General features: G+C 38.6%; 1 protein-coding gene across 6 annotated transcripts in view; it reads left to right on the forward strand.

Annotated features, from left to right (window-relative positions):
* The window catches only part of LOC115917879 (transcriptional regulator Erg-like), a 91,557-nt gene that overhangs the window by 9,518 nt on the left and 68,964 nt on the right, over positions 1-13,075 (forward strand). For all 6 annotated transcript variants that reach the window (XM_011674541.2, XM_011674534.2, XM_030978228.1 and 3 more), the window contains exons 2-3: positions 357-876; positions 11,674-11,874. In XM_011674541.2, coding sequence (XP_011672843.1) covers positions 555-876; positions 11,674-11,874 — 523 coding nt within the window. In that variant the 5' untranslated portion in view covers positions 357-554. The remainder of the gene's footprint in view (positions 1-356; positions 877-11,673; positions 11,875-13,075) is intronic.

Here is a 13,075-nt window from a genome sequence, read left to right on the forward strand (position 1 = left end):
AGAGATAGAGAAGTTGGACAGATATTGTGGTGGGGTGCAAAATATAGCGAGGAACTTTCAATTCCTCTTCCATTACGTGCACATTTCCTTTTCAAATACTCTCGTTTATTGGCACTTGTGACAACCGCGGACTCGGGAAGAAGTCAAAGGTTTTACGCAAGTTAGCAAATTTTACAATACACTATCTTTAGTCAAAAGCGTCTGAAGTGCCTGATCAGTATTCCTCAATTTGTTATATGCCTAATTGGACCTCAATGATTATTGGGAAGCAAATAATATTTGATTGTGCAGTCATAAGGAATACTACTGTTGATTTTCGTCTCATGAATATCATCTCATTTATGTTTTCTGTATAGGAAGCATTATCGGTAGTCTCGGACGACCAGACGCTATTTGAGAACACATACCGTGAGGTGAATAAGTCCAACACTATCGTCTCGTCGCCACACAGCACCCACATCCTGACAACACCTGTCCACAAGCCTAAGCTATCCGTGGTTGCATCCCCCACCAACGAGAGCCACATCTGGAGCTCGTGCGTACAGGACCAAAGGATGAAACAAGAGATTGAGCAGCCCACTTCCGGTGCCCACGATGGGCTCCCGGGGCCACAGGTCAGTCGCGGGGGACCCGAGTCGCCGTTGGATTGTAGCGTAGCGAAACCCCGCCAGCAACCTCCTCCCCACGGAGCGCCACAGGGCACCATCAACGCGGAGCCAACACAGGCCGCGCCACCATATCCGTCGTGTCCGCCACAGCCGTACCTGGGTACCACGGGTTCCACGCCCGAGGAACGGTCGGCTTCAGCGGGTACCACGGGAAGGTCACCGCCACCAAATGTCACCACCAATGAGAAGAGGGTCATCGTACCTGCTGGTAAGCATATATCATTGCATATATCAAAAAACCATCTGATAATGAGTTCACATATCCCATTTGATCAGAATACTACACATTACTGCAATGAATAGTGATTCCACTTAATGTTACTCAATTTTAGTATACCATAAGGCGCCAGTCCATATAATATGTTATTTGTTGTATGTTTTCATCTTTGTTGTCACTTTATTTTCCCATTTAAGGGTCAGCGATACGAGTTGTATCAACGGGATATGCATCTTTAAAACAAAAAACCTATTTTCAATCCTTCTACAGTAGATAGATATTCAATTTAAATCAGAATATTGAATAGTCTCTTGAATAATCCTTTAAGTTATACAGAGTGCTTTAGTTAGATCGGTAAAGCCTGATTCTCTCCTGAACAATTGAAAATGATTCAATGATCATTCGCTCGTTGACATGCCTGTGGTGAAACTGAAATTATAAAGCCCTCTCACCTCTCTGTCTCTCTCTATCTCTCTCTCTTTCTTACTCTCTTTCACACCCCTCTCCTCCCTCCCACCGCCTTTCTCTCCCTCTCCCTCTCTACAGCCATGACTGTACACAATAAGTCATCATTGTTTCGTTATTGTCGTGAGTAACCGCGTACACTCACTTCATAGAAATACCTTAATAAGTGAATTGACGTTCACAAGCAGTCGTCAACAATTGAACAAATCTATTTTCACTGATGACATTTGTCATTCGGATCCCCGTATGGATTTTGTCAGACCACAGAAAATCCGAAGTGATCTAACGCGTCTAAAATGTCTAGCTCTAATTAAAGGGAACAGGGTACGATTAATCCATTGGCTACGAATTTCTTGGTATAGTCCGCCTTAATATCCGCATCATCTGCTCCTAAAAGATAGAATAAAGGTACATGTACATGTATATCTTTCTTCGATTTTTATTATTTTTTGTTCCCATTCCGTTCACCTAATTTGTCCTTCAACTCCACTCAACTCCACTCTTAATAGTTATCTCTTTCTTTGTATACCGTTCCCTCTTTCTTCCGCTACCTCTCATCCATCTCTCCTTCTCTAATGCTTATCTATCTCTCTCTCTCCCCGTCTCTCTCTCTCTCTGTCTTTACTTCCCTTCATTCTCTCTCTGTTATTTTCCCCCACCCGACCATCCTCTCTCACTCCCTCTCTCTCTCTCTCCCTCACCTCTCCTCACCTCCTCTGCATCTCTCTACACCTTCCCCCACATCCTCATAACAACTTCTTCTTGATATCAATTAGATTGGTAATTCACAAACCTTAATTGCTTAACCTCCTATTTTGACGCGGTTAATATTTGCGTACGAAGGCAGAACAGTGACATATTCATGATGGTGGTCAAAAAAGTGACGAACACTTACCATCAAAGTCCTAAACGTTTCACATGGAAATTTAAAGGTACATTTATAGTTGATATGTCAAGGATAATAGTACAAATCTATGATCTAAAAATCTGTGAACTATATCAAACGTTCAACTAGAAGTTATCTAGAAATCTATATCACCATAAGCATCATGACCATAGGTCTGAACTGACAAGAATCGATATGTCAAGAGAAAAAATAGTTAAATCTAGTTGTAGCCAGCAAAGAATTTACAAGAGGCATATGTGCTATATATGAAACCTTTAACTAGACATTATACTAGCACATCCCTAATACCATGAGTTTGACTTGATAAGAGTCGATATGTTATGAAAATAATATGAAAATAATATTAAAAAATATATTTTTTTTCTCGACATAATACCGTATACTATTAACACCTATGGTTTATATGCAACCTTTAACTAGCAGTTACCCGACCAGTACCTCATCATGAATAGCATTGACTCGATAAGTGTCGATATGTCAAGGAAAATAGTTAAAATTATTTCTGAAAAAATAGCACATGCTACTTATATTATCGGCACCTGTGGTTTATAATTCATGTAACCTTTAACTAGAAGTTAACCAGCCATTAGCTCATCATAAATATCATGGTTTTGACTTGATAAGAGTCGAAGGAAGTGTTCCATTAGTGCATCGCTACCTGCTGATCGGAGTCCTCTAAGCTTTCCACGTATCCCAAGACCCCTTCCCCACTGCCAAAATGTTAAGATTTTTAAGCCCTCGATAATATTCCAAAACAGGGCCAAAGAGTAATCGAATGCTGATACGGACTATCATTAATTAACTCACATCTGTTAAGCGCTCAAATGTATCAGTCAGTCCAAAAAGTTGGAAAGCAATGTCCTGGAAAACAAACGAATGCCCCAAATTAGAATACTACATTCAATTATTCTTTGGTTGCATTTTGATTGTTGCGTGTAAATTAGTTCTATATTTGTTGTTGTTCATAAGTTCAATATCTAAACATCAATTATGTATAATTCAAATCTCGAAACACCATTTCGGTTCTCATGATATACACTTAATTGTTAGAAGAAACATAAACTGAAACATGATTAAAGAATACTTTTATAATTTATTATTATTATTATTTACATTTATGTATAGCCTGATTTCGCTTTCACTTTTCACCTTGGAAAGTGCATGTAGCAGTTTACTTTAGCTTTAACTTGTCTGATTTAGAATGAAAAGAGTACTTCTAAATTCTTGGAAACCATGAATTTCATACTCCTCCCCCCAACTCCCATCGCCTGTTGTTTTGCTGATTTACACTCATTCAATCCACAATTGTATAAGCTTTATACGCCGTCCGCTGGTGTATACAGCGCCACCAAACCAACAACCTAACAACTGAATCCTATGGGAACATTCCCCTTCTAAACCCGTAGGTTATCGTGGAAATATTTTGGAGGGGGGAGAGAGCCTGCGAGAGGAAAATTCACTCAGCAATTAATTACGATGATGGTGAAAATAAACCGGAGTCTTATCGCTCTAGAAATTACTCGACTGTGTTCGTAGGTAGATGGTCGTTTCCATCAAAGTGTATACGGTCTGTATCAATTATCTACATGTTGATGGCAATGGGATCCGTAGAGACCAAGTGGTCTAGTGGCTTGTGTCCTACCTGGAAGGTCCGTGGTCCGATTCCCTTGTTCAATGTTGTTTGTCACTTATGGTGGCAGGAAAGCACAACGGTCAAGTTGAAAACTTTAACAAACTAAGTTTCCGAGTTTGGGGGGGGGGGGGGCACAGGAACCAGGGATAACCCGAAGAAAGTCCGACTTGCCCCTTAAATTAACGAGAACTACATAATTTTCGGCAAACTGTATTCACTTTCTCAGGGAGAGTAAGCTATTTGTATTCGGTGCAGTTTCAACTTGATGCATAATATCTTTACAGATCGCGTATCTTTTCAACCAAAATGATTATGATCTAATCGGATGGTCGGCCGTTTAATTTCGGGCCGAATTTAGCTCCCATTTCTTGAAATAACTCGTGACGTCACACAAGTCTCGTGGGAGCAAGCACACGCAACAAAATGTATCACGTGATACCTGGTTTTGATGAAAGAATCAAAGCAATATTCTAACCCCTTTATATAAACTTCCACATCAGCAGAAAATGTGGGATAATGCGAGAACATTCGGTATGATTGTGAGAGGCAATATTGAATTTTGTTGGGAAACAAACGTCCGTAGAGGGTTGATTTCCCCCTCTTTTTCCAACACAGATCCGGTTCAATTTCATTTTGATAAAAACTTGGCCAAATCTATTCAAGTACAAAAAGTGCGTGTGTACCGAAAAACTCTCTCTTTTTATTCCAGTAATATTTTTAACTTTTAAAAACATTCAACTCTATTTTTCTTGGTCTCAGATCGTGTTCCATGATTTTTCTTTAATAAAATATACAATTGCAGTGTTCAACATGATATGGAAACCAATGTTACTGTGATATGCAGTTATTATGCAGCGATATTTGAAGGTAAATTAGGCATAATATTTGATAACAATTACGCTCTCAGTAAAATGCTAACAATTTATCGATCTTGATATAATTTGATAGATAAAAGCAGAACCAATGATAAACATGCCTCCTGCTTTCTTTCTTTTTTTTTTTTTTTACCTATAACAAAACCCACAGAAGTTTAACACTGCTAAAGCTTGAGAAAACTAAATATTCATTTATTTGGACAAGGATCTTCATACTTCGAATTCCATGGCCCATAATGATACAACCTTTTTTTAACCAGTTGTCAACTGATCACGTATCACTAGGCTGTAGTACATACAGTAGTTGTATAGGTATATATTCTCGCCAATGACGATCGTAACCATTATGTTTTGATAGACGAATGATTGATGAATACAATCTTCACACTAACGAATGTGCACATTCATGCAACTTCATAAACAATGCATGCTTGACATTAAAACATGTGTATAGCCGAAGAATGCATTGCAACCTGTATCTAACATTCTTGCCTCAACCAAGCCGGCCATAAACTCTCCCGCCTTTGTTATTGCAGGCAATCGATCGCGCGGCTGACAGTTTTGACTAGCGCGCAGCAGACGTTTTTTGAATGAATAATACAGAAAAAGGCGGGAATAAACAAAGGCGAGCTCACGTGACATGGTGTGTGTGTGCGAAAATGCATGGTACACTCAGGGCATGTGAGTTTAAAGTCTCACCTCCCTGGTACACCTGCCTCGCGGATTTCGGAGAGTACGCCATTTATAGCCTAGCTCCAAGGAATATAATTTATTCTTTTCTATAGTAATCATGATCAGTATACAACCGGCAAAGCGCTAATTAATGTTATTTGATTAAAATATGAAAAGTGCTATTCATTATATTATATTCCCCTGTGTGGATAACGAGTAACATAATATTCATATTAGTATTATTGAATTGAAAGCTTTCTCGAAACAAATTAAAGTATTGATAAGTCTGTGACCAAAAACGTCAACTTCGTAAATAAAAAGAAAGAAGACGTAGATGAAAATAATGTTTGATCAGAAAAAATACTTAGGAGGGAAATTCAAAACAGGGAGTGCCTATCATAAACAAAAAGTAGTGGAAAAATCAACTTGATTGTGGTAAAATAAAGCGTACATGTACATCAGTTAATACAGCAAATAAACCTTCAAATTCCTCTACTAAACTAAATTGCATTACAATGTACTAGTTTAAATTTCTTCGCGACTTTCTTGTTTCCAACTAAACAACCCCTCCCGACCCCGCTGTTAGACCAAGTAGACCGGGAGTCCACTGGCCGGGCAGACACACTCCTGTTCGGAACAATTCACTGACAATGTTCAATGCATCGCTTACATTGCCCGGCTATTGGACCTGACATGAACGGGAAGCTGCAAGCCCCTAGCCGCAGAGATAACCATCAGACTTGGAGAATACAGCCACGGACGGATGCGGGCTAATGAGCGCTCTGAAATACTATCTTCCGAAGGCTGCGCGAGCAGAGGTGAAAACCGAGCAGGGATAGAGAGAGAATGAGGGAGGGAAGGAGAAGGACAGGGGGAGTAGAAGAAGAACTGGAGGGAAATAAGAAGAAAAGGAAGATGAAGAGAAGGAAGAAGAAGCAGATTAAGGAAAAGGAGAAGGAGAAGAAGGAGGAAGAGAAGCAGATGAAAAAGAAGGAGGATAAATTAAAAGAAGTGGAATATGAAGAAGAAGAAGAAGAAGAAGAAGAAGAAGAAGAAGAAGAAGAAGAAGAAGAAGAAGAAGAAGAAGAAGAAGAAAAAGAAGAAGAACATTCCATCGCTAGAGCAGCACGAATGACATTATAAGCAAATATCAAGGATTTCATAACAACATTAGACAAAACAAAAATTATTCATTAACCTCTGTACTCTAATACAACATGTTCATATTATATAAGAAGTCTGAAAACAAGGTTACAAAAGGGGTGAGGCAAGCCATCAAGTACAGGGGGTAAATATCTTCCAAGGAAGACTATTATCAGGCTTGTTAAACGCTCAAAGATTAAAGGTGCAAGTCAGTAAATAGTTGATAACTTATTCTTTCCGTCATCGCCCCTTCTGGATTAACCCCCTCTCAGATTACCAGATAGCCCCCTTTTCCTTTTTGTTTTCCTTAGAGGAGGGGGTCTTATCCCATGGTAGATGGGGATAGAAAGCGGCCCCGGGGAGGGCATCACCAAACCCCTTTCCCTTATCCCTCTCCCCTTCCCCTTCCTCCCCTCCTCTTCCCTCCCGACTTACCCCTCCTCGATAGCAAAGACTCTTCAGCGAATAGTTAATTAACCTCGACCGCTCAACAGACCCCATCATCTTCTCTTTTTTTTGGGGGGGGGGGGGAGTATTTTATTGTTTGTTTATTTTCGTTTGTTTTGGAGGTTGTTTTGATATGCACGGTAAAGATGATATTACCATGGCAACAACAACCATATCCTCGCAGAGCATTATAAACTTGTATGCATACATCGGAATGTTTTGTGAAATCTGTTTTAGAAAATGTGTAAAAGTGTAAATTTTACACAAAGGTTGTTAATTTCAGGTTGTATGTCAACAGGTAATTAATGAATATTAGGTGTAGCTGTTTTCAAAGTGGTATCAACGATAACACTATTACCTGTCTTTGGGTTATAGTGAGGGTACAAATGTGATGATGTATATAAGACCTAGGGGAAAATGGGTATATATATTTATATAAAAAAGTAAATATAGAAGCTAGGAAGAAATAATAGTAAGAAAAACAATTTTTCTCGAAGAAAAAGTGAAAACATACGCATCAGACTTAGACAGAGGTGATTCATTCAAGTGTATTTCATTCATTTTTGGAACTGTTGTTGGAACTGTTTTTTCGTGAAATACTTTCCAGAAAACAACCTTGCATTAGACGCTCCATATAGCCTGTACTCGGCTTCAATGCAATACCCATTGAACGCTTCACAATCCATTAGCCATGTCAAGCCCGAGTCGCTGGCCAGGCTCACAGCGAATGACGCTCGGCACCCTACGGGGCGTTTCCCGAGGGCCGTGCGGGGGTAAAAATAGGATGTCATTTTTCAAGCCGAAAGTCAAAATGTAAACACAGAGTCTGAGTCGAGGCACTATTCTTGAGAAGTCTCGAAAATGAAGGATAAAAAGGGGGAAGAATGAGGAAGGGGGAACAAACAAAGTTTCTTTTTGGAGAGGCAGAGCAGCTATGAGTAATGCCCGTGATGTTCTAGGCGGGCCGTGAATAGACGTGGGTTCGTCTGCAAGTGCTTTTATAAACATAGACGGGTATTGATCCCTTCTTTTTAGTAATAGACGATATAGCCATGATATTCATATTTGGGAGAACATGTACAAAGTTCATACAAGTTTTATTCATTACGTAATTAAACACTTAAAACCATTGTGCCGTTTTGTAGGAAAACACGGTAATACATGATGTAAATGTTCTTCTTTTTTCTTCAAAAGGGCACTTTCAATTTCATTAACATGGACAGTAAAAATCCAATACTAAATGGGGAAAAACGCAGAGATTAAAAAAATTGGAATGAAAATAGGAAAAGCTAGTCATTTGGAGAAAGGACATATTAATCTATAACACATAGAAAAGAGAACACGGAAAAGGAGAAGAAAAAAAAGAAGTGAGTGTCATTGAGGAAAAGGAGATAAAAATTACAAACAAAGTTAGTGAGGAAAATTAGTTGTCCAGATATTCGGCTACAACTTGGTCTCTTGGGGACCGTTCATACCTAACTCCTGAAATTACAGTTGACAGAACGGTATCTAACAACCAACTGGGGTGACGAAAACTTGTATAATTACCATGACAACACGGTGCTTTCTGGCAATCACGTGACCTTACTCTCTATAACTCATCCTTATCTCTGGATAATTCGTTTATGAATATCCTTGTGATATATGTTTTAACGTAGTAAAGATTGTCGTGAATTTGCGTAGAGGGAATTCCATTAAATTGAGGATTCGTGCAATAAAATATCGACGGTATTGAATTAGACACAGAGGAATTCCCAATAGGTATATTGTCAGCAAATGAAATGAAATCATAGAAATTAAGAAGATCATCTTGACGAGAGAGTGCATTGGAAGTCTCTTCGGTGGAAGATATACGTTCGGTAATTTTCGAAAGAGAATTCAGACTCAGTCTTTAATTTACCTTTCAAAGCGAGAACCTAGATTAAAGAATCTACGACGAAATTCATCATTTTTATGGAAAGCTCAATAGGTTTTTTTTTTATTTCTTGCATTATATAAGTTTGATGAACATTTCGTATTTTGTATGTATCATGTTTATGGTTGCATAAATGTCATTTTCTACTGTATGATATGCTCATTTATTGGTATATCAATCGAAAAAGCGCTTAATTCTTGCTGTGAATCAGAAAATATTAGTGAGAAGAAAATCTACGTGAATATAACAATAGTCAGGTGAGAGTACTTTGACTACAGAAGACAAAAACAAATATTTAAACTAAAAATACTGTGGGACATCTCAAACATTTTTGAAATCGAAACATTTGTTGAGATAAATTATTCATTGTTGATACAATACAACAGTATCCCATATCGTGGAAATAATTTAGTGTAGTATAAGGGCACCGACCACAAAATATACGTTATTAGGCCTACCTAACTCAGTTCTCGCACTAAGTAATAGACGGAATAACTTTGTCAAACTTATCAGACTTTTTTCGTCACTCTGCTTAAGGTAAGTTCGAGCTATGAAAAACCTGTAAACATGCTACAGTTTTGCTACAGGCTAATAATATCACAGTTAAATAGAGGGTTAACTTCCAAAGTTGACGGAACGAAGTTTTTTGGGAGAACCGTGGAAAGCAAATTCGTTTTGACACTTGTCCCTCAGTGGCAGACCTTTACCGGAAATAGCATCAATTGTCGGCCGTGTCTGTCGGCCTGATGGATACCGCGCCGTGCTCGTGGGCGCGTGGACGAGGGAGGCAAAGATGGAACATGTAACAAAATAATTTATTGAGAGAGAGAGAGAGAGAGAGAGAGAGAGAGAGAGAGAGAGAGAGAGAGAGAGAGAGAGAGAGAGGGAGAGTAACCAACATAGACAAATATATTCAAAACTTTTCGTCAACTTTGTAACTTATTGCATGTTGATAGCTCGACAGTAATATGTATTTTGGGGTTAATATGGAGGTGATATTAAACATGTTGATTGAATGTTTCAACTTTTTCTAGGAAAATCCCAGACTATAACTGGTTAGTTTGGTCACTATTGTGAGGAAAGCAGCATTTTAACAAAAGTCCTGAAATGAATATTAATCGTACAAATATGCGAGGAATTCCATAAAGGTCGTCTTTTTGGCGAATCAAACCGTAATTGACTGCAGGATGCGAAACAAATTTATACTTGTGTTGACAAAACAGGCAAGTCAGAAGTACGGCCCACGCGTCTTCTGTATTCTGCCTCTGGTGACGAACTTATGTTTTCTGTTTTAGAAGTAGAACAGAAGTATGTATTCAATTTGGGAAGGTACGTTCTTGGAATGGCTGACCGAAAAACAGTTGCCAATTTAGAGCACTGAAATCGTATTTCATGGGCAGCGATTTTAATTCAAGAGGGGGCGGGGGAGGGGGGGGGGGGGGTGTAACATTATATGCAGAAGTTTCATATCAAAATACGTGTATCATTTCAAATTGTAGTTCATTTATGAACATAACAACGGACAAAAGAAGTTAATTATTACTTTTTAAACAATTTTAGTGAGGAGATTGTTTTCCAACTTTTTGTTGATGCCCAAAGGCTTACTGAGGCATTGGTGGGTACCAATGCTTTCCCTCTAAAATTACAAGGGAATATTTTCATTTCTACACATTAACCAATTCATGCGCTATAATGTACCTGCTACGGCGATGTGTCTGATTCTCACTTACATGAACTTCAGCTGAGATAATCCCTTTCAAAGCAGACATAAACTTTTCCTAGCATTTCATAAATCGTATTAATATCGACCCTGAGTGATCACGATACAATACCGAAGGACGTTTCAAACAGGTGCATGTGAATATGAAAAGTACACCCTGCAAAATCAATATATCAATAGATAGAATGTTTTGCACAAACGTTGATCAATCATTTTAGACATTACCCTACCTATCCAAATCCAATGTATGTTTAATAATATGTCTTGTCCATGTGCAAATTAAACTTGCGCAGACGTTTTTCTCACGAACATCGAGATCGATATCAGCGATCGATTGGACGTTTACAAAAATAGGTTCGTAATCTGTATTAGCTTATTTTAATGTTTTCTTTTAGCTCTGAAAGACACGGATTGCAGTCTGGCTTTCAAGATGCGACAAATTTGAAATGATTATAATGCATCGACGATAAAAAGAACGTAGTAAAACGGACTATTGATAATATCAGTCAAGCTTTAGTTGAGAGAATTTTATAAAGCAGTTATGTAGTAGCGATTGCTAGTTTGAGATTGTATTGGTATGTCCACGCTTCCGAAGATTATTGATACGCGCTGATCAATTCTGCTTGTTCCATATACGGATTTTTACATGGTTTATATATTCATGGGTAAGACAGACACTCTACATAATTATGTGCAGTTTGCTTTAGATGTATTTGTGCATCAGGTTTTCTGACGCAGTTAATAACTTATGTTTTGGTTTATTATATCTCACTTGTCAACTCTAAAACTATTTTTTAAGAAATGACTGAATTATTTCCTTGATGAAATAAGCTGTATAGTATCTGTCATTTACTTTTTGTAGATACATAAGACGTATATACAACTGTAAAGTATAAGATTATTTTCATCTTTTAAATTCTTCTTGTCTCGAGGAGGTTCAGATCCACAAAGTTTTCAAGATCACTCCCACATGCTCACATTTGTGTATACCTCTTTTCATTCCTTTCCCAGACCCTAACATGTGGACTGCTGAGCACGTACAGCAGTGGGTCCAGTGGGCGGTCAGGGAATACTCCCTGGTGGATGTCCAGGTGTCCAGGTTTAACATGGACGGGAAACACCTTTGCAAGATGACCAGAGACGACTTCAGCAGACTGACCAACAACCTCAACGTAGATGTCCTCATCTCACATCTAACCTTCCTTAAACAAGGTAAGAAAATCTTCGATATATTCAGCAATCAGTCCATGAGGGGGGGGGGGGGGGAAATATGCAATAATGCTGAATGATATACTGGGCATTTGTTCAACAACAATAAAAAATGCCTAAGGTAGGCGAAGTAAAGTCTAAACACATTTTATTGATATTCCTCGTTCTTCGATCAAGATAGGGAAACAAAAATCGCCGCTATCTTCAGCAAAAGGCGATACACACGAATGGATTACGAAGTGGGCATTGACTGTAGCATTGTTTTAAGGTAGCTTTACTAGATACATACACGCTTATCAAAGAAATGTTTCTCTTTATTGCCATAGGACGAATGAAGTATTATGTCGTTCCTAATGGAATACAGACAGCGGGAAACATTCTACATGAAAAACTAAGACAAACATAAAATAGGAATAAATCACACTCTCGCTATCGAAATCCTTTTAATGCGATCACCCCCTCTCGTGACGAAATCTTGCACTAAATATTTTAATCACGCTGTATATCATGAGCAATTTTACGGATGGAAGATGAAAACAACCAATTATTAAGAGTATGCGTTGAAATGTTTGTATACATATTTCGATCAAAATAACGCTTCTGTTTTGTTGACTGTTTGTTTGCTTGATTGTTTTGTTTGTGTTGATGAAAAGAGCTTTACATCTTGTTTAGATCACAGTTATCAAATATAAAGAAGTGTAACAACCTTTTCTTCCGCATACACTACAACATTAAACAACAACTAAATCATATCAAGATGCCAGAGATTAAGGAAAGCAATCTTGTTCTTTTCGCCATATAAAAACACTTTTCGGTTCTATCTATCTTTTTTAAAACTGATCAGTTGACAGTTGATCTGAAGGAAAAAAAGTAAACTCGGTTTTATGTTGATCCTTGACACATGCCACACGCCGAAACTCTGCCGGGTCATGACCCCGTCACTTACACCTGTCGAGCGCGTGTGGCAGCGGTAGAGCACACCTGAGCACGCGCGTACCCCCTCAAGTCGCTTAACCCTTATTCACAAAGACAGCCAGACAACGAGGGGGGAGGAGTTAGCTTGATTAGGGGGAATCATGGAGATCCGGTGCTAGGGCACAAGACAACAGGTTGTTTACAAATGGGCGTGTCCAGGTGAAATGTATTTTTCAAAAAGGGTGGTCGGGGGGAAATGAAACTACACCATTCTTTGCTGACACAGAAT

Source organism: Strongylocentrotus purpuratus, unplaced genomic scaffold (genome assembly GCF_000002235.5).
Source record: "Strongylocentrotus purpuratus isolate Spur 01 unplaced genomic scaffold, Spur_5.0 spur5_scaffold_1, whole genome shotgun sequence".
In the NCBI taxonomy this organism is placed as follows: Eukaryota; Metazoa; Echinodermata; class Echinoidea; order Camarodonta; family Strongylocentrotidae; genus Strongylocentrotus; species Strongylocentrotus purpuratus.